The sequence below is a fragment of the Falco biarmicus genome, chromosome 3, assembly GCF_023638135.1.
Source record: "Falco biarmicus isolate bFalBia1 chromosome 3, bFalBia1.pri, whole genome shotgun sequence".
Classification (NCBI taxonomy): domain Eukaryota; kingdom Metazoa; phylum Chordata; class Aves; order Falconiformes; family Falconidae; genus Falco; species Falco biarmicus.
In genome coordinates, this window is record NC_079290.1 from 106530931 (window position 1) to 106551632 (window position 20702).

General features: G+C 41.4%; 1 protein-coding gene across 1 annotated transcript in view; it reads right to left on the bottom strand.

Moving 5' to 3' along the window:
- The window catches only part of PRDM16 (PR/SET domain 16), a 345680-nt gene that overhangs the window by 167275 nt on the left and 157703 nt on the right, over positions 1 to 20702 (bottom strand). The window contains exon 3 of the mRNA XM_056332565.1: positions 2486 to 2536. Coding sequence (XP_056188540.1) covers positions 2486 to 2536 — 51 coding nt within the window. The remainder of the gene's footprint in view (positions 1 to 2485; positions 2537 to 20702) is intronic.

Below are 20702 nucleotides of genomic sequence, written 5' to 3' on the forward strand. Positions count from 1 at the left end.
CATAGTGGAAAAACACTTCTTATTTTGCTCCAAGCCATAAAAGGCCTTGCTTTATTATACGATATAATAGTGTCTGCTGTGCTACATCTTCAGACTTTTCACTGCCTTTCAGTGTATGAAAAGTTAGGCAAGAGAGCATTTAATTTTTATAATTTTTTTTTGGCAGCTTAACAGCAGAAATAATACTGGGGTCAATTTTTAAGCAGAGATTGCTTCCTGTGCATCTTCCTCTACCTCTCACTGCTATCATGCTTCCCCTTCGCTGCTCTGTTGTTTTTTTCCTGTTTCTACAGATTTTCTCTGCATTCTAGAGATTTTTTTTTCCTCTTTCTAGCCCTTGTTACTACCCAATTTTAAACCTGTGATACAGCAGTCAGTCAAATGAGCCACTGAAAATTACAGTCCCTCAGTTTGGCTCCGACTAGTTTAAATCAGCCCACCCACTACAGTTACATTTGTCTTCAGTCACCTTCTCACCACCAACCCATCTCTGAAGGAACAGGAATAAATTGAAGTCAAATCTCAACTATTGTATCTTCAGGGATATGACAACTGAATGATTTAGAGAGGCTGGAAAAGGAAATCTTCTCCCAAGAGGGTTCTGTACCACCGGAGCAAAATGCTAGAGTACTACTTACAAACAATTTTAAGATACTACAAAAATTGTACAGAATGATTTTTCATTCTTTATTTTTCATTTTCTTCTGACTGAAAAGCTGTCTAGCAGTAGTCTTTTCACAAGCCATAAAGTTTAGACTTGAACTCTTTACCTTACTGCTTTGACCTTTTTTACCCTAGCTGTAAAACCCTACTGCCCATCCTTCAATAAATTTATCACCTCATAAACTCCCACTAGTGCTTCTCTACAATGCATTTAAAAGACAGAAGTGGAAGGCCAGTTCTTCCCCCCTTGTCAAATATCATAATTGTCCAGTTTTATACCTGCTGTACAAAAAAATATTTAAGGGCACGGGATTTTTCAAAGACCTGTAGTTTTGCAGCATTTCCCTTTGAAATAACAGTAAGGAACTTTAAATCCAAAACCATGTATTGAACATATAAAGCTGCCAGTCTAACGTTTCCTTCTGCCCTGGTTTCATACAAAGCTTGCTCTCTTTAGGGCAACGTGGATTCTGCGAGGCAGGGATGCAGAATTTATTTGTGATATTGTAATTAAAGGCTGAGAAAGAAATAGCTGAGCAGTCCTAGGCCATGGAGAATTCACTCCATCCTTGTGATAAGTGCATTGCGATAATAAGAACCTGCCACCTTGTCACCATGTCTGTTCAGACAAAAGGATCCCACAGAGGCAGAGACGAACACCAAATGAGTTATGGAGATGAACAAGGTAAAAAGTTCAGCGGTATTGCGATAGGTCCTTCGCAAGGTCATCGGATGGTCAAAGGATGTTTCGTATCGGTAGCCTGGCTTTCTAAAATAAAAGCCCATTTTTTTCGACATGGTAAGAATAGAACGGGCCATACTGGACATGTGTCTAAATATCTTTCCCCAAACTTCGGAGCCCGACAAGTATTATATTTCACTTTGTTTGGCAGGGTGAAACAAGTGTTTCCTTTTAGCTTTCAGAGTTAAGAAACAGTACTGAAGCTCGCCTAAATGGATGAATAAAAATGGCAGTAGTTGCGAGTTCCGATTTAAAATATTTTCCACTTGCGAAAAATCATATTTGATGAATAGGACTGTGCATAGCCATTCTAAGACAATTGCATATGAAAAGAATTACAGCTCGCTCATTATTTCAACAAGGACGCACTACCTCTAGACGTCTAGAGAGGGTATAATCCAATATGACTTGTAACACTTCACTTTGGTAAAGCTGTTAACCAACAGATAGTCACGGAAAGAATGTCATTTTAGTGTTACTGAGAGTAACCCCAACAAAAAGAGTGGACTGGCTACTGAAATATGTAGTACTGAGGCTGCCTCACAGCTACTACGAAGAAATTTATACAGCTGGGCTGTATTTGGAACACATTTTTCTCTGGTCAGTATTATAGTTTAAGCATCACAACGCAATGAAAAGCACCAGTAATACATCATATGAGTTACATTTTATCCTTTCATATATCTGTTCCTCTTCCCTTGGACTTCACATAAGCCACATTTACATGGTGAAGTGACCTCTAAAAATTTAGCACTTTTAACAAAGGACCAACATTTTCTTTTACTGGAAAAGAGGTAAATGAGGTTTTTCGATTTGGACTAGTAGCTGTTTATTCTGTAGCTGAATCAAGAAACACTTCAAACTATTATTTTCCTTTTCATAAATACTGGAATCACAAAAAGACAGAAAAATACGCCAAAAGAACCACAATACTTAATCCAAAAGAGCAACAGCAAATATTGGAAAACTTTTACGATGCTATTGTGATACACACCTTTGTTCAAAAGAGGAAAAAAGTGTCTACGTGTATTTCAAAGCCAGACAGTAAAACAACTTGCGTAAGTTTGATCCACGTCCTACCTTTTTTATATTGCCCTCTTGGGAGGTCACCTCAGGATCAGTCAGTATTTGCTAAGAAAAAAAACAAAACAGGAAAAAAACTGAGTTGCAGCTAAGAACGTTACAAAATAATAAAAGAACATGATGATGATGATGATGATTACGTTTTGGTTTTTGCTGGTTTTATTTTTTTAAAATGCAAACTCTCAACTGCAACAGAGCACCACGGACATTTTGGAAGTTAGATGGAAGGCTTATACCAGAACTACTATTGTATTCTCCCACATATTTTAAGGTTTTCTGCAGCTTCTAGAAATAATTTCTTTAGGTTTAGCTGACAAGAACATGTTTCCCAAATGGCAGGTGATATAGAAGGTGGTCACTAAGAGGATGGGGACCTGCGGGCTCTCCTAAAGTGAGTCCCCTGGTGCAGGTGACCAAAGCCAGCTGCCAGTGCCACAGCTCGCTGTGCCAGCTGGCCGAAACGACGGGTGACAGGGGCAGTCCTGGTGACAGGGGCAGCCCTGGTGACAGCCGCGTTCCCCACACGATGCTGGAGGCGCCTCTCCCCTGACAAACATGCGTGCTCTCCCCTCCTGCAGCCAGGTGCTGAGCTTCAGAGCACACCAGGGCCCACACCAACAGCGGGGACCGCCTGTGGGGCTGGGGCTCGGGCTGGGGGACCACTTTGGCACCTCGGCGCTCCCAGCAGCTGCGCAGGAAGCTCTTTAATTCCTCCTCCAGCAGAGGTGTGGTGATACAAGTCATTAAAACGCTGCTGTGCTCTACCTCCGATTAAATCTAGGTCAGCAGGCATTCGGGGAGGTCAAGTACCTGCACTTCCCATCACACTGGCTAGCCCCACCAGGATAAACACTCTCTACCAGGACCCGATGGAGCAGCTGGACTCCCGAGTATTTGAGCAGTTTCACTGACCTCAGTGGGGATCTCAGGTGTCTAAGGTTAAACACATACTCAAGTGCTAGGGTGGGCTTGAGGTCCTCGGGGCTTCCAGGCCCACCCGATGTATTTTGGCTATCAAAGAAGAGCGGAAAAAAGCTCCAAGGAACCGAGACCAAAACGCGAGGAAACCCAAAATGAAATGAGAGTGGCTGTACATTGTGAAGGACCCTTGCTTAAATAAAAATAAAAAGAAACAAAAAGAAAGGGCCAAGGAGACTCTGTTGCATTTCAGCAGCCGAGGATTTGGCACGGAGTTCGTGCACCCCTTTGACCATGCCCAGGTGAGACTGACCAATGTACCAATTTCAAAAATGTTGGCAACTATCCCCAAGCTCAGCTGTAATAACAACTTGTCAGGTTTTAAATCATAAGAATCCTAAACCATTCTGTGTTTTACAACAGCTCTAATAGATACTGAAATTGTGGTTTAGAAAGTAGCTGAAAGCAAACAGGACCAAGAGGTGAATACCAGAGCAATAAAAATCTGTGTGTTCCTGCACTTGTGTGTTGCACATACGCAAGCTGAAATCTCACGCTGAATTATGGAAAGTTAAATATCTGTCACGCACAGCGAGAAGCACACGTCACGGGGTTGCTGGCGGGTGCTGACCACTCCCCAGCGCAGAGCACTCGCAGCTCCCATTACTTTCACTGGGAACTAGTGACCCTCAAAAGCCTTTTGAGAATTAGGCCACGAAACCTTCAGAGCTGTAATATAAATATGATGGTGCTAAATGCCTTAAAAACCTTCATGAAACACTGCTGCTTCCAAATGAAGACACTTAACTATAATTATTATATGCAAAAAACCCCTTAAATACAATTGGTTAAGTATGTGCATTCAGAGTACATAATCCACCCGTTCAACATGACCATAAACGTAGAAGGGGAAAAAAAACTAAAATGAAGTGCAAATTGGGCTGTGGTATAGTCCTATATAAACAGGCTTAAGAGTCAGGAATTCCTGAGTCTGAATCTAAATGCCAACACAAGCTTCCTTTTGTTGGTTTGGACAGATCCACACTCAAGGGGCAAGTTCTGTTTTTCAAACTGTATTTGTTGGGGTTTTTTTTCCTTTCAATTCATAGCCAATCCCAAATTTCAAAATTCTTAAGAGAAGAGAATTTCTGTAAAAAGTATTTCATACATATTAAAAAATGGCACTTCCATAGGAAAGCATTGGTGGCTGTTTATCTAACTGTTCATTCAGAATATTGCAAAATGGCTGATTTTTGACAAGGTGAAATATTTTTTCAGTTTCCTTCTATTACAGAACTTCTGGGGAAACAAGCCCCGATTTCATGATGAGGTTTTGTTTCAATGAAACCATCTCCACCCTCAAATTATCAGAACATTTACGTGTGGAAAAAGGTATTTTAGCAGTAATAGGGGATTAGGAACTCTTTTTAGATGGTATCATCCATCCTTCCTTCACACCGGACTGTAAAAAGGAAAGATGGTTACGTCCAAAATGCAACAGCACGGGAGTAAGTTCTGCCACAGCCACTCTGCCTTAGGCTGGACATGACCCATAGCCTGAACGTCCCACATTTCCTATTTGCCCCTGTCAGTAGGACAGGTTGGCAGTCTGACACTGAGATAGTTTGGGTATTTGGCGGGGTGTGGTGAGTATTGTGTGCTTGTGGGGGCAGAGGCCAGAACCCAAAACCTCCTGCTGCCAAAGCCATTGCCACGGCTCCGACAGAGCCTTCAGAAACCTTCCCGGGCTACGGAGGAAATGTCAAAATCCTTCTTCTGCATTCCCAGTTGGGAATGAAAACTGCTGCCACCACCTTTCTAGATGGACACAAGTTCAGCAGCTGGCTTGGGCACGCTGGCACACTGCAAGCTCTGAGGGGCAAAGTCCTGTGAGCTCACCCCGCAGCACGAGGAGAACCCGATGACTGCAACATCGCGATGTAAATAGTACCTCTTAATTAAATGAGAAAGGAAGAAAGAGGGAAAGTTAAGTACCAGATGCGATGTTTATTAATAAGAATAACAAAAGATACTTTGAAAATCTACTCATGGGGTAATTTTAGCTCAGGCTGGACTTCATCTTATGCGAATGCCATAAGACTAAATATAGTGCTTGACGTGTACAGTGGGCTGCACTTTTGCAGTTAACACAGATGTTCTTAAATGTACTCAAAATTTACACCATATGCTTTTTCTATCAACTGATATGTTGATTTTAGCCAAAAAAAGACAACATGTCAGCAGCAGCCACGTCAGGAAAACTTGTGTTTCAGGAATCTGGTTGGAGGTGTATCTCCTCTGACTGTTGATGAATTTCACTGCATTTCATTTCCTGGATTCAGCAAACTGGTGGCAACAGAATCCTGACTTAGTTACATTAGTTAGGGATGTGCTATAATTTTTGCAAAGCCTCCTGAATGTATACTAAACATGTCAAGTAACACCATGTGATTCTTTTTGAAAAACAGTTTACAAGCTGGCATTCTCCAGCTGCAGTTAGCCCTAATTTGATTACATTACCGAGACAGATCACAATGAGCTTATGTAAATAGTAACGTTATCCATTCATTCTGTGAGCTCAGATAAACTGTCATTCAAAAAAAAAAAAAAGAAAAAAAAAAGAAAGAAAACTTGAATAAGCATGGCTTGATGCATTCAGCAAACTAACGGTGAAGATGGCAGACTAGAACCTGCCCCTGCTGTATCACTTATTTTTAAGAAGTATTTCCACATCTGCTCTGAGTTGGAAACAGAAAAGAATGCCCAATAATTCCACAAAAGTCAGTGTGCAGATACTAGCACTTTTTTCAATAACTTGTTCTTCATTATCATCTGACTCTTTAGTAAAACCCAATACATCACGGCTGAAGTCAGTGAGATGTAAAGTTAAGCCAGCATGTCAATGTTTACATCAGTGCCCAGGTACCTGCCCTTGAAGCCCACGCTCTCCAAGCTATCCTGCCCTACACCCACACTGTAGAGCCCCTTGCACCCCCATCCCTGCTCAGCCTAGGTCAGCATTACGGGGGCATCGCTTCCAACTCCATAACCCAGGCTGTGCCACCCACGCTGTCTTAAACCTGCCCCTTCTTCAGGGGGCAGCATGCAGCCGGATCATAAAAAAACTTACCTTGAAGACACTTCTTTAGCCTTAAATTAGCTGAGGCGCTGTGATTCTTACTTGTGCCCAAGTTCACGTTAATACTTCAGACGAAAGCACAGATTATGTGTCTACTCTGTCTAATTTGCTGTTGTTAATAGGTAACTTACTCCGCTTGACTGAGATGCAATGACTATACTGTCTGCACCGTCACCCGGTGCACATGGGAACAGCAGGACCTGCAGAGCAAACATCTTCTTCCAGCCACCTTGTTACAGGCTTTAAAATCCGCCTCAGCCGTGCTGCTGAGAAGCAGTCACACCAGCACAGCGATCATACCAACCCGACACTGGGCGTCCTAATCCTGGTTGGTACCCTCCACCTCCAGGACATGGTCCCTAAGTATAAAAACCCACCTGCCCAGCTGCGGTACGCATCCCTGCATCCCTACAGCACATAGCATCCCCAGGGAACGGCCACTCCTGCCCAGCATGCAGGCAGCAGCTCACCTGCTTGCTGTACCTCTGCTCCAGTTCAGCTCCGACACTGTTACTAAGCTACAAATCTTGTTCTTCATCATTTCCATTAATTATTCCTTTAAAAGTTGCCTCCTGCAAACTCCAGAGAGTGCTAGCCCTGACCCAGTCAGGTGTTTCAGCAAGTAGTATCGGTGATATCGATAGAAACATTCACATACATAAGGGCTTTTCCAGAGGCCTGCAGCACAAAGCACCTTACGGGATGCACCTTATGGGATACAGCCCTCCAAGCACAGAGGGTATCAAAAATGAGGATCAAAATGAGTATCAAAGAATCAAAAATTAGTACCAAAACTCATCTCGGGTACTGGGCAGACATTCCCACCTCCAGGTGCCCTGCGCTGTGCTGCAGCACCTCAGCCTCCATGGAGAACCGGCAATGTTCAGGATGCACAGGCTGGAGTTGGGATATAGGGGTTTTGGTACAAAAAAATGAATCTTCTTTTCAACTGGCTGCTAGTACACGTTGGCTCACTTGGCTCTAACACATACAGAGACTCTTCATTACATCTGTCTGTATCTAGCTTTCGCAAAAATCACAACAGCATTCTCACTCCCTGGCGCCCAAGGACAATTTTACCAAAAAACCCAAACAAAAAACCAAACAAATCACATGAAGTATTTTTCATTGTTACTATTTGCCTGAGACATGAAAAGCCATCATTCGTTATATTGACAAATGCTCTTGCTGTAGCAATAAAGACCTAATCAACTCTGCCATTAACAGCTCTGTAGATTGCAAATAGTGAATGCACGCACAGGAAAGCGTTTGTTTATTTATTAACACTTTGCCAATTTTGAAGTGAAACCAAAAAACTGATTTGTGCAAAGCATAACACTGACGGAACAGCTGTTGCTTTTCTAGTTCTTCCGTGAAGTCTGGCGTTCTACGTGAAGGTCTCCTGCAGCATCTAGCTGGGTTATCAAAGCCTCACTGCTGCTTTGCAGCACACCCTTCCATCGCACAGGCTAGGAGCATCACCGACCAAATACAGACACTACCCTGGGCACCACAGACCTTCCAAACAGCACACAGAACCAACCCAAGATCTGTCAATCAATCATTATATAAATATGAAAAAATTAAACAGAAAATTGGGTGAGTTCTGAGCTCTCTGTGAAAGGAAAATATCTACTTGAAAAGCCTATAATTGAGGTCCAAAGACTGAGTTGCCTGAAGTTATATGGTAAATCAGTGGCAAAATTCTTTCGCCTTCACTAACAGACTATGGAGCCTGCCAAATGAATAAACTGGAATAATTAATAATCCGATCTATTGTCACCAAAGCTATCAAGTCCTGAAATACAAACGGGACTATTGGTTATCTTCTCTGCATTAATGTTATATGGGTGGCCAAACAGTGCTTCATGAGCGACAACAGCCTGCGCAAAAACCGTTAAGGGTGTTAATCCAGTTCATGATGCTGTTTGAGTATTGGCAGGGAATGAGCTGGCTTAATATTAATTTTGATCCAGATGCTTTCCGTGTAAACATTTTCACCTTCAGTGTTGTATCTGTTTTTACCTCCCAGCACAAAGAGACACTCCTCATCTGAGCTTCCTTAATGTCCTTAAACACTCTCATGATTAATGCCCATTTTTGATACTTGATGCTTTTGTCTTTATAAATATAACGTCACCCAGTTAGGAAAGCCTTGCCCAGGAATGCCTTCAGATGATCATCGCAAGACCCCCCAAGGTGGAGCTATGGAAAAGGTCAGAAATTATATACGCTGACGTAGGCCAAATGAGTTGATGAAAAAGCACTGTAATGCTATTTATGCAGACAAGATTAATTCTGATGGTAACCGACTTCAAAGGAACGCTGGTGCACGAGGACATAAGAACCATATAAGAGTGGTATTAAAGAAAACAGATATAAAATACACATGAACCTAATCTGGGATTGCCAGGTTTACATTGTGTTTCTTTACTGTCATTTGGTTTTTCCGCTGGGAAGCTGTCCCATCACTGCACAAACTGCTGAAGAATAAGCCTATTGAAACCTGTCAACCTCCTTTGCAGTTTGGAGCAAGAAGGATGAGCAAGACAAGCTTTTGAAAACAGCAAATAGCATGGCATGGGCTCACCCTGGTGATAACTGTAAGCGTGTTGTTAAACTCTGCATTCAGGAGCTGGAACGGTCCTTTAAACCGCACCGGCTAACAACGCCACAATAGCTAAGTCACAAAGATGATGTTCTTTCATAGTAAAGCCAGAGGGAGAAGGGACCCGTGGAAAACCATTTCAGTACTTAAGTATTTTTTCTATTAGCCATATTTTTAAAATACAGGGATTTCAGAGCACTTTCTGGCCACAAATTTACCGAAATTTTACTTTTTCTATAGTACGTAAATTTGTGAAGCCCTATTAACTTGAGGAAATTTTCAATATCCTGCCTTGGGAATTTGAAACAAATGGGCCTGGAATTAAGAGGAAAGGGAGGAAAGCTCTTGTCTGAGAGGAAGAATTTCCTTTCCTGGCTGGTGAGTGAAGGAGGATGAACAGCACTACTCTGACTGGCAAGAAACAAGCCAAGGGCTGAAAAGAATATAAAGAATAAACCAACCATTCACTGCTAAGGGCAACCCCAGCACAATTGGGAACACTGTAGAGCAGCCAAACTGTGGTTTGCGGACCAGTAACAGTCTGCAAAGCTGTGGTATGCACTCCACAGCCCGTTTTATAACCATTTATTTTTCAGCTGAAAGTCTGAACAAAAAGGTGGTACAGCACTGCACGAAAAACATGCAAAATTAGGAGGGGTTCATGGCCCAAATTTCTGGTAACCTGCCACAGGGAACACCTCTGCACTTGCTCACACCTTATGTCCTGCACGGCTTTGCAGAGGAATTCTTCCTGCTTGCCAGCTCTCAGGAGAACAAACTGCAGTTTACAGAGGTAAATCATTACAGGTTATTCCAAGGGGCTTTCAAGAGAAAAGAACATCCTAAGTCATCTTCTAGTAAGAAACAGAACCTTCTTATAACATGAAACATCCTTCTACGCATCCACAGAGGTGCAGGAAAATGCCAGGGGTAGTTAATATTAAGAAGAATGAACATCAAACATTAAGAACGTGCTTAAAGACAAAGACAACAAGACAGAAAATAAACACGCAATTTACATACATGGTATCACAACGTCTGTATCACTTTTTAAAGACAGAACTCCTCCGTGGCATTGCGATCAAGTTCAGCTGCAAATACCAGGAAGTTAAACAGAATCTAATGGAGAGCATTTGTAATAACTTCAATAAGCTGAGGACTTGAGACTTTCAGCCAAGACAAATAAGAGAGGGTACTGATTAGTAAATGTCACCGTTTCTCTTGCCAAGCACTCAGGGACTGGTGATAGGAGAGTATTAAATATAATCTCACAGTCTTTAGGGGCTCTTTGATTTTATATTGCATTCTTATCGAGTCCTTAAAGTCCAGTGTTAATGAGCATGAGAAATCTGCTTGATAGTTTGGCAGTTTTGCTAAAAGAAAATATATTTCATTCATTACATGTGTTCCTTGGATCCAAGTTAGAGATGCATTTTCCTTCCATAGGACACCACGGCTAACCTGTCCCTACTCTTCCTCTCCACTTCAGCAATCCAACATCACCTTTAGCAACCGTCTATTTACTATTACAATTCAAAGGAAATACCTTAGTCTTACCAACTACAGAGAATGAGATCTTTAAGGACCCTGGAGTGGAGATGAAACATTTACGTAGGAAGTGCACACCCACTGCATCCCCCTTTTCCAGTGTATAGTGATTCCTGAAGGCAGAGTAAGTCCCAATTAATAACAGAAGCCTGCAAGTCTATTGTCTAGTATTTTGCTCATTTCTTGAAACACCTCCCAGCAAAGAAATATGTAACTGTACACACAATGAAGAAAAAAAACATTAAATTAATCATGATTTTCTATTTTAAATACGCTTACCAATATTAAATTGAACTCCCTTTTTCCTGAAGGGACATTCCATTATAAAACTGAATTCTGAAAAGATGAAAGGGACACTTCTCTTCGTGTCTAGCACTGAGCAGTGTGTACAGTCTGTGGATTAAACCAGAAGTTGTAAGTATTGAATTGTATCTATTGAATTGTATCTATATTTGCTCAGTTTGCTCACCTTCAAACCTGGGAACATGCTGAGCAGACTTCTATACTAAATAAAATATGAGATTCACTGAGACAACGTGCTTCTGAACTGCAAACCCGTTACATCTCCACTCTAACCACAGAGAAAATAGTAGTAGAACAGAAGCTTAGGGTCATCAACTCTAAATTCTGTCTGCCACAGAACTACATAACACAATCACTTAATGTAGCTAGAGCTATTTATTATCTGAGCAAAAAATCATCTTGAAGAGTGAAGTGTAATGTTTTGGTTAACAGATAAAGCTCTGCTGTTTGCAGCAATGTAAATGGATTGGACGGTTAGCTTTAGTCATATATGATCCATCTAGCCTTTATTCTCGACCCTTTTTAGTTATAAAAATGACCTTGATATTGACAGAATAATATAAATGAACTTACTCTGTACTTCATATATTGATAACCTGTTTGTTAAGATGATCAGTAATAATCATAAGTAAATAAAGAGAGATCATACATCTTCTTGTAATGGCAATGCTGACGTGCACTTGATCTGACGTATGGGGACCTCTGGGCTTCAGCTGAAGAGCTCATAGTTCATATTAAATTGCAGCCTTTCTATCCAGGACACACATTGACATATGAATCTATAAAGGCAATGCACTCAAACCTTAATATCTAATCCTACCTGTTATGACTAGGGTATCTTGGAAAATACCCTCAAAGGGAAGAAGTGTATTGAAATGGATTCAACAAATATACCACCTAGTCCCTAGAACAACTCATTACTCGAACTCCAGTCATGTATGCCTCCCTTTGGGTGAGGTTCACAGACAGCTCATCAACTGGTTTGCCTCATTCTTGGTATCACTGAGGTGGCATTCATTTCCAGTTCCATTGGCAAGACTTCAAAGACTCCTGCCCTTCTCCCTGCAGCAGCAGAGGTTAAGTCCCTTCCAACCTATATGGTGACATCAACACTATTTCTTTTTTCTTACAAAATCCCCTTCATTGTAGCCTATTGATGCTGAAACTGACGAGCACCAATACTGTAGGAAACAGGGAAGCCTCAGCACTTCCATCTCCCTGTACACACAGTTGCCAAAGAGAAGGACTAGGATTAAATGCACCCAGGTAAAAGGTTTTCTTCCTCGGGTCTCAAGATACAGAGCAGGGCCAGCTGGCTTTGCCTTCTTCTGTCACCCATGCTGAACGACACAGCCTCCATCCTTATTAAAATGTAATAATTACAGTTAGGACTTTGAGAAAGAACAGAGAAAAATGACATAATTTCATTCTCTTCCTCACAGCTTAAAAAGACACTGATAAGAATTACAAACTGGTTTACCGCTTTTCAAGAGTATATAATGGATAATTTTTTTTCACAGGCATGCTTGCCTGTCTTGGTTCAAAAGGCAAGTCTTCCCTCTGCTCAAGTAACACACACCTTTGTGAGCTCACTGAAAGTGTTCTAAGTTCTCTACATGCCAGTATGTCAAATCACAAGCACAAACATAAAACATAAAAGCCAACCGGCGAACCACCGCGTACAGAATTTGCCCAAAATCCAGCTCCATAAACCGCAGCTGTATCTAGAGCTTATCCTCGGTTCCATCAAAATAATGGCCTTCGATGTAACCACTATAGTGCACCAAAGCTAAATAGCTAAGCTGTGACATGTAGGTTTTTGATCGTTAATCACACTTGAAGGAAAATAAAGCCAATATGCAACGTTCCCACCAATTTCAAAAGTCTAAAGTGGGAAATGCACTGTCTCATTTAGCAGCTTAGTTTTGCTGCTCACACTGTGAAAGGACCGAATGAAAACAGCAGCCTTCCTAATGGCTGGTACCGTCCAGGGGGAGCATAGGCTGTCTGGGAATGTATCCCCGCCTGGCACTCAGACAGAAAGGATGGGATATGTCAATTTGATACCCATCAGCAGGATAACCTAACTGTCACTTTAACATGACAAGGTCACAGACAGCCAGTGTGCTGCAGCAAGAAAAATGGCCCATTAAAGCTCGAGAAGAACTGGAAGAGAAACATAAGGCTGATTTTGAGATGTTCGAATCCTGTTTATTTTAGCGGAAGATGCAGATACTTCGTGCTTCTTTGCAGGGATGACCTTTTCTGAAAGAATAAGACGACAACGTTCACTAGCATAGCCACCGCGGGTGCCTGCCACAGACAGCTTGAAGGAAGTTTACATCACTTAACTCTCAGTTAATTTAGCAAAACAGGGCTTTGATAAACTGCAGCTATGAAGAGCCTTGCACGGGCTCTAAACAGGAGGGGAATATTCTGTACTGGTGTGTTTCTTCCATGGTATGAGTTGTGTTAACCACACAGGTTAAGAAGGAACAGCTTCTGCTGTTGTATATGCCACTCATCCTCAAGATGCACTGCCGCTCAAATACAGAAAAAGTACTTACTCTGAGTTAGTAAGTTAACTTGGAGAGGAGTTCCCCGTAAGTAATGTTCTGTGCAAGGAAAGAGAATGATAGAGGGACAGAAAAGGGCACTTTGTCTTCCTTTATTCAGAAGTCATATTAAGCAAATGATACTCTCTATAAAGTAAATATGGAATTATTGTGTGGACTAACTTCAGACATCAGCACAATCAGTTTCTTATTCAAAAAGCGTAGGGTGTTTTATCTGTATTGATAGGGGGTGCCAGGTGAGCTCCCTTTTAAGAGCTGTAGAAACAATCTCAGACAGAACTGGATAATATTATGCTTGGAGTGATAATATTGTGTTTGGAAAAGGTCAATATTTTATTTAATCAGCCAGACAGAGAGTGGGTGGCAATGTCAATGCATTTTCTTGAGAGAGGAATTCAGGGAGTCCAAATGGAAATAAGTTTCTGGTTTTTTCTCAGGCTGCTGATGTCTTCCACAGGTAGGAATCTGTGTTTAGAGTGTCCAAGGGTTGGACACTCATACATCAGGGCTGGGTGTAGCTCCAGTGCTGCTTCGGGGGGAATGCCATCCTGAGGATCTGTAGCTTCACTTTGCATCTAGTTTGTAAACCAGCTATGTGTCAGGCATTGACAAATAAGAGAATTACAACTGCAAGCTAAAAAACATTAAACCTAAGGTAATCTTTAATCTTTAGAGCATCTGTATAAACTACAAATATGAATCACTCCTCAAAATAAATCTATGACTGCACATCGTGTCATGAGCTTAGAAGGAAGTTTTCACTTTCTCAAGTATACAACACAGTCACTGAGACACAGACTGTTAGTTGGTTTGGTCCCATTTCCAAAACTTTCTAAAACAGGTAGTAAAAAGACATCCAGAGTGAGGAGAGAGAACTTTTATCTATGTAGATATCTGGCATTTGTCCCAAGTAAGCTTCTAGAAAGGATGGAACCCTAACAGTAAATCCCTCAAAAGCCCCTCAAAGGCTTTTAAAGTAATTCCTGGGAGAGACTAAAACCTGCTGGTGAGAAGTGGAAGGATGCACTGAGCCTCTCAGGAACTTCAAAGATGAAGGAATGTGGAGGTTTTAGCTCATTATGATCCCTTACACTATGGATCCCATGAGCACCTCTTCCACCAAGTTCCAGGCAGCATATTCTGGCCAGATGAGCTTCTGCACTCTCTACACAAGCGGGAGGCATCCCTCTCAGAAGCTCAAACCTGCTGCTTTCCTCTTCCCATGCAGCACCAGAGAAAGACTAACCACAGCTGAAACTCTCCCGCAACTGGTGCCAGATGTAGCTCAATACCCTCTGTACCACACACTGCACTGCAGAGAAATGGACAAACCATCCTGAGCCGTGGATTATGAGTAAGATTTAGAAGCTTTTGCTTAAGCTTCTGTCCCCACACTAAATCCCATAGCAAAAGCACTGAAGATCTGTTTCTTTCCCTTCCCTTTGTTTCAGATAGCATCCCAGGTATCGTTTGGCACCTACCCTCGCCTTTCCCAGTGAACACAGTGAAGAAAGGAGGCCTGAAGACTAGAACGGGCAACAGACTGTCGGCACCAGTGCCACGGTGCATGAGAAGAGGTGCAGCATCAACCTGTCCTGCATCCTCTGCACTCCAGCCTTACAGGAACTGGCAGTCACGTATCCTTATTGTCTATGCTCCTCAACATATATTTTTCTTTTCTCCAAACTGAACAGTTCTACACATAGTCCTTTCCAGCAGGTCTTTCCACAGCATAATTCATTCTTCTGCTCTGCCCTTCAGCCTCCTTCTGCCAAAGTGTAATTTGGGGCAGCACTCAGACGGTTTTCCAGGGCAATGGCATCCTCCCATCTGTTTATATAACAATTCCCTTTTCAATGGGACTTGAAAGAATGTGTTCTTTACACATTCTCACATTATATCTGCCTTTCCAGACAGCTGTTGAACTCACAGCAGAGACTTTTCGGGCATTGGGGAGGGGGCTGTTTTACTTTAAAAGTACATACAATAAATCAGCGATAGGATATGTGAAAACTGAGGTAGACAGTAACACCACCCTCTCCACCAGGACTGATTCTGGCCTCCAGGACAGAAATGGGCTTTTATTCCCCAACAGAGAGGCCAGTCCTAATCTAGGCAGAACACTGATTAAAAGAGCCAGTGAATAACTAGGGAAATGAGCTTACAAATACAGTGAGCACTTCATTTCTTGAGGTCGGAGAACATGACCATTATCTGTCTGCTCACGTTTTCTTGATTACACATCTTCTCTGTAAAAAGACCTCACAGCCAGCACTTCAAACAGACACCTGACAAAACGCTTCCCTCAGCTTTGACCATGATTCTCAAGCAACGGTCCTAGCTGTCAGAGCGGTGGCTCAGAAAATTCTGAAATCTTTGCAAAAGACTTTCCTGAAGTAAGCCAAAATGCTACCAGATTTTTTTTTTTTATTTCATATGTTATCCTTAGTAACTCCAGTTGTTTGCTATCAGAATTAAAATGGATTCTACAGTTGGAGCTTCATTCAGAACAGTAGCAGGAAAAAAAAAAAAAAAGGACTTTTTTTTCATTAGAAGTTCTGAAAAGCACACACAGCTCTTCTTGTTATTAAACACTCCGAGTTCTGATGAAAAACTTGGGAGATCCAGCTCTGAGTATTGATTAAAAGGAGTTTTTTCATCTTATGCCAAAAAGAACATTGAGGTTAAAAGATGGCTCCATACATGATCTTGCCAAATAGCATTTCTGTTTATGTCTTAAAAACTACCACCTATAGATCACAGACAAATGTCCATAATGTATCCAGATGCGGGAAACAAAATGTATTTAAGCCATTGAAGAGGGTTTAATGAAGTAAAGCATTTTTTTAACTGCCAGCCCAAAGTAAATAATCACTGATTTGAGTACAGTTAAGAGATCCTGTCTTACTCACCAAATAATCTGAATGTGCCATCAAGGAAACTCTTGCTTTGTAGGAAGAACAACACAGCAGTTTCACATTCTCCTAAACTTGGTTCTTGTCTTCCTCAACACCCTAAACCTCTTGGGACTGAGAAAGCGTAAAGCAAGCACTGCAAAAGCAACAAACTCCCTAGCGCTTGTCAGTCCCTACTGCTGGGTCACCAGGGTCAATTGGTCCTGCTTTGACTTAAGGAAGGGAAGGATGAACTCATTAGCGAAAGGCTGTGATAATTTCCCCCTGTTTGCCCATGGCACCTGTTGGGACCAAGTGGGAAATGGACCAAAACCTGCCAAGCTGGATGGTCCTGGCTGTTCCAGGACCACAAACAGATGAACAGCTGTAAAATGAATATTGTAGCTTTTACAGAGAAAAATATGGTCATCTTCAATGGAACGTTCCTATGTTTCTTGTTGAAGGCTTATCTACTGCTATGAACATTTGGCATCATACTGTAGATCGTGCTAACATTCAGACAGTTCCATAAGGGACTCTGAGGCTCAGGATGAGTTTGTGGTGTCTTCAGTTTCTCAAAAGACACCACGTCATCACACTCTTCCATACCAGGCTTCCTAAATACCACCACTGTATTTAAGATGTGCCTTTTTATAACGCAGAAGCAATGTGCATTTTAATTGTATTTGTTTAAAACAATAAAATAATGATTTCTTGTATTAGGATAAGCAATGGAATAAAGCAGAGAAGCAACAAAAAAACCCCATACTATATTGAATAATTAGCTATTTTGCTATAGCCAAGACTGTCAACTTGACTGTAAATTTATAATACACAACTGTATATACTCCTTCCCTAATGCAGGCAATTCAGCCTTTTGGTTAGAAGAACATTAAAATTATTTCCAAAGCAATAATCTGTCTGACATTTTTCTGGGACAAGAGCTTGACTTGATTAAATCACTCACCTTTAAAAGACTTACTTTTACGCTCTCACTTTTGCCAGCAGTGTAATGACAGTGGCATTATCTGCCAGTCTATATGGCGTCTAAATTGTGTTTTAGTTCAAATAAGAAAAAGTGAAAAGAGAACTTTACAACAACGTATCCAGGCTGTACTAGGCGGCAAAAGTACTAAGTGTTTAATTCACTGTTCTGAAAGCAAAAGCTATTTAAGAGAGCCCTAAAAAAAAAAAAAAAAAAAAAAAAAAGGTAAAATACCTGCTTTAACTGATGCATAATAAATGCATGACTCAAACTAATACAGACAATTATGACTCAAACTAATACAGACAATCTAGGTTTTTGGAATCACTTATTCCACAACTCCAAGTTATAAAGATTGGGGGTTTTACATTCTTGAAAGCCTTCCAGGGTGCATCAGAAGCAGCTGTACGCAAGGCAACCCTGGCAGTCCTGGGGGCTTTCCTGACAAGCTCAGCAGATACATCTACTCCATTATTTTATTCGGACAGCACGCTGGATGGTGTGACGCAGGCATTCTACATGGAAATAATTATTCAGGTGAAAAGGAACATTCCTCCTTTACTGGAAAGTAAGCATGAAAGAACATTTCCACCCCTCTTTTGCTCTCAGGGCCTTCTGTCTACACAACCGGTGTAACTTGTACACTGTTTTTCACCTTTGAGGATGCACAACGAAGGGACCAGGTGAGCACAAACAATGGAAGATAGCCAAGGAAGGAACAATCCAGGCTTACTTTTGGTTTTCTCTTGTGCACGTATAAAAAACAATGGTATTTTGTAGAGGGAGATTTGGCCCTGTACAATTGCTGTCCTAAGTCACTCTAAAAGAATACACAAAGCAGCATTTGTGACATTATCTCACGGGCCATAACACCAGAATTCAAGTTATGTGCATTTGAGTTATAAGCTTTTATTTCTCACAGATTTCGCGCAATCTGGTTCAATTATGAATTTGACTGCTTTTTTTGCAGAATATAAAATCCTATCCCTTGCACCACGTAATTGTGTTCCGTGGTAGAACTGGTATTCATCATTGCCCTGCTGTCCCCTAGCCTAAAAGATAAAACATCCACAGGGTAATAAATGTCAAACTATGATTATTGATGCTTTCAATTAAATTGATTATCTATTTGAGGTGTATAGCATGGTGATTTATTGCTGTCTCTTTACGTTGCACTTGGCACAATGGCTTCTCTGAAAGGTGAGCATTTTGACTGTTTCAATAGATTTTCTATTAAATCTGATTTTTCAGAAGTGGCTCACAACCCTCCCAGTGCTTGGTTAACTGAAATGGCACCTGATCGAGTCTGAAATACGCTACCTCTTCCCTGTTATCTTCTGGAGCATGGAGGTTAGGAAGCAGTGTGTGAAAATGGAAAAGGAAAACTTTTAAGTGTTAATGGAAGGACAGAATACATCCTTGATTTACATCCCTCGTTTACAAACTTTTGTTTACAGACTATATTTAGACAAAAAGGGGTGTGTAATCTTGAGCTTTGTTGAGTACTACCCACCTCAACAGAGAGATGAGATGACCTTCGACTCGTCACTGGCATTGTGTTTTTATTAGTTTCAGATAACCGGAGCTATAAAATTCAAAGACATTTGCTCACCAATGATAATCAGCAGCTGCTTCACAAACAACACTTTTGTTAGCTGCATCACGGTTAAGGTGATACAAGTTGACCTTTATCTGATAATTTACTTGAAGAAATGCCTTATGTGGCTGGACAACCTAGCACCAGCTTCCACTGTTGTTGTTTCTCCAAAGCACAGTAGTTTGTTTCAAAAGGCAAATTTGGCTCAAACCCACGTATAGGCTTCACCAAGCTATGCATGCTTTGTGAAATGCAGGAAATTAGCATAAGAAAATCTTAATTCCCTTAATGTGTTCTGCCTAGCTGTGAAGAAAAATATGCAAAATTTATCTTTAAGCAGGTAGACTTAAAAGAATCTCAGCAACAAACTCCACCGTTTTCAGGGACACATTTTTCTCCATTATTCCCCACATCTGATATTTCTAAGTAATGAGGAAGCACCATGTCAGATAACCTTGTGACTGAACTTCCTGGTGCAACACTACCCGCCGAAGTTTCCCACCATTATTATCAGGAGCATCCAGGACAAAAGACCAAAGCCCATCTGTGCTAGCTGATACATAAAATACAAAGATGAGTCTGCCTAAAAGACCTTGCGAAACAAGTAAACATAACAGATAAACATTGAGAACAGAAGAAGAGAAGGATTACTATCCCAATTTTACAGACAAGACTTGAGACAAGAAATTAGGTGACGTGCCCAAATCACACAGTCTCTGGCTTTTAGAAATTGAGTTTCAAGCTCCTTAGACCTAATCTTAACAATAAGGCTGTCATTCCTCCTCAGATGCAAACACCTTTGACCCCAGTAAGCTCAGAATTATACACACATCATTTCAGACTTTGAAGCCTGGCTTATCTCTCTGTAGTGTAACTGTCCCCTCCACTGTAACTAACAGAGATAGCTGAGTAAAAAACAAACAGTCAAGGAAGAAAAAAGAAAAACAAAATCTACAGCTCAGGTCAGAAGCAAGTGTTTTGCATTTGTTACGTTCTACTCTGACCTGCCAAAGCCAAAGTGCTTTGTAGTTTCTGTATGTGTTAGGAATCTATTAAAACCTAACTGAAGCATGACCAGCTTCAGAGAGGAACCACAGCAAGTATCTAACAACCCCATGCAAACCTGCAGAAGAGGTAAGGACAAATACTGATGTAGCATTTCCATTGGCTACTGCTGGCTGCACCTGAGAATGCGGAATGTCATAATCCAGGTTCAAATCCGGTCATCAAACCCTGGCGGATACCAGTTAGGAGTTTCTGATGTACCCCTATTTGAAAAGTCAACTCTTTAATAGCTCAGGTTCATCAGAACATCATTCTGGGGCATCAGCTCAGAAGAACAAGTGACACAATCCCTGCAACCCAAAGGTTTTTATTAAATGTCCCCCTTCAGAGGACTAGACCCACCCCTGATGGACCTGTAAGAGCAGGTAAGAAAAGTATTGCACACTGGTATGGCAGCAGCACCTGCACTGGTTGCCAAAGATGAGGCTTCAGAAAGGCCACTTGGAGATTCCTGCTGCTGGAAGATGTTTTCCAGCACGGGACACGCAGGTCCCCACCACCACCAACCACACACCAGGGGTAGTCAGTGCTGGTTCACTGAACTGTGAAACACTGAGGGGAAAAAAAAAGAAAAAAAAAAA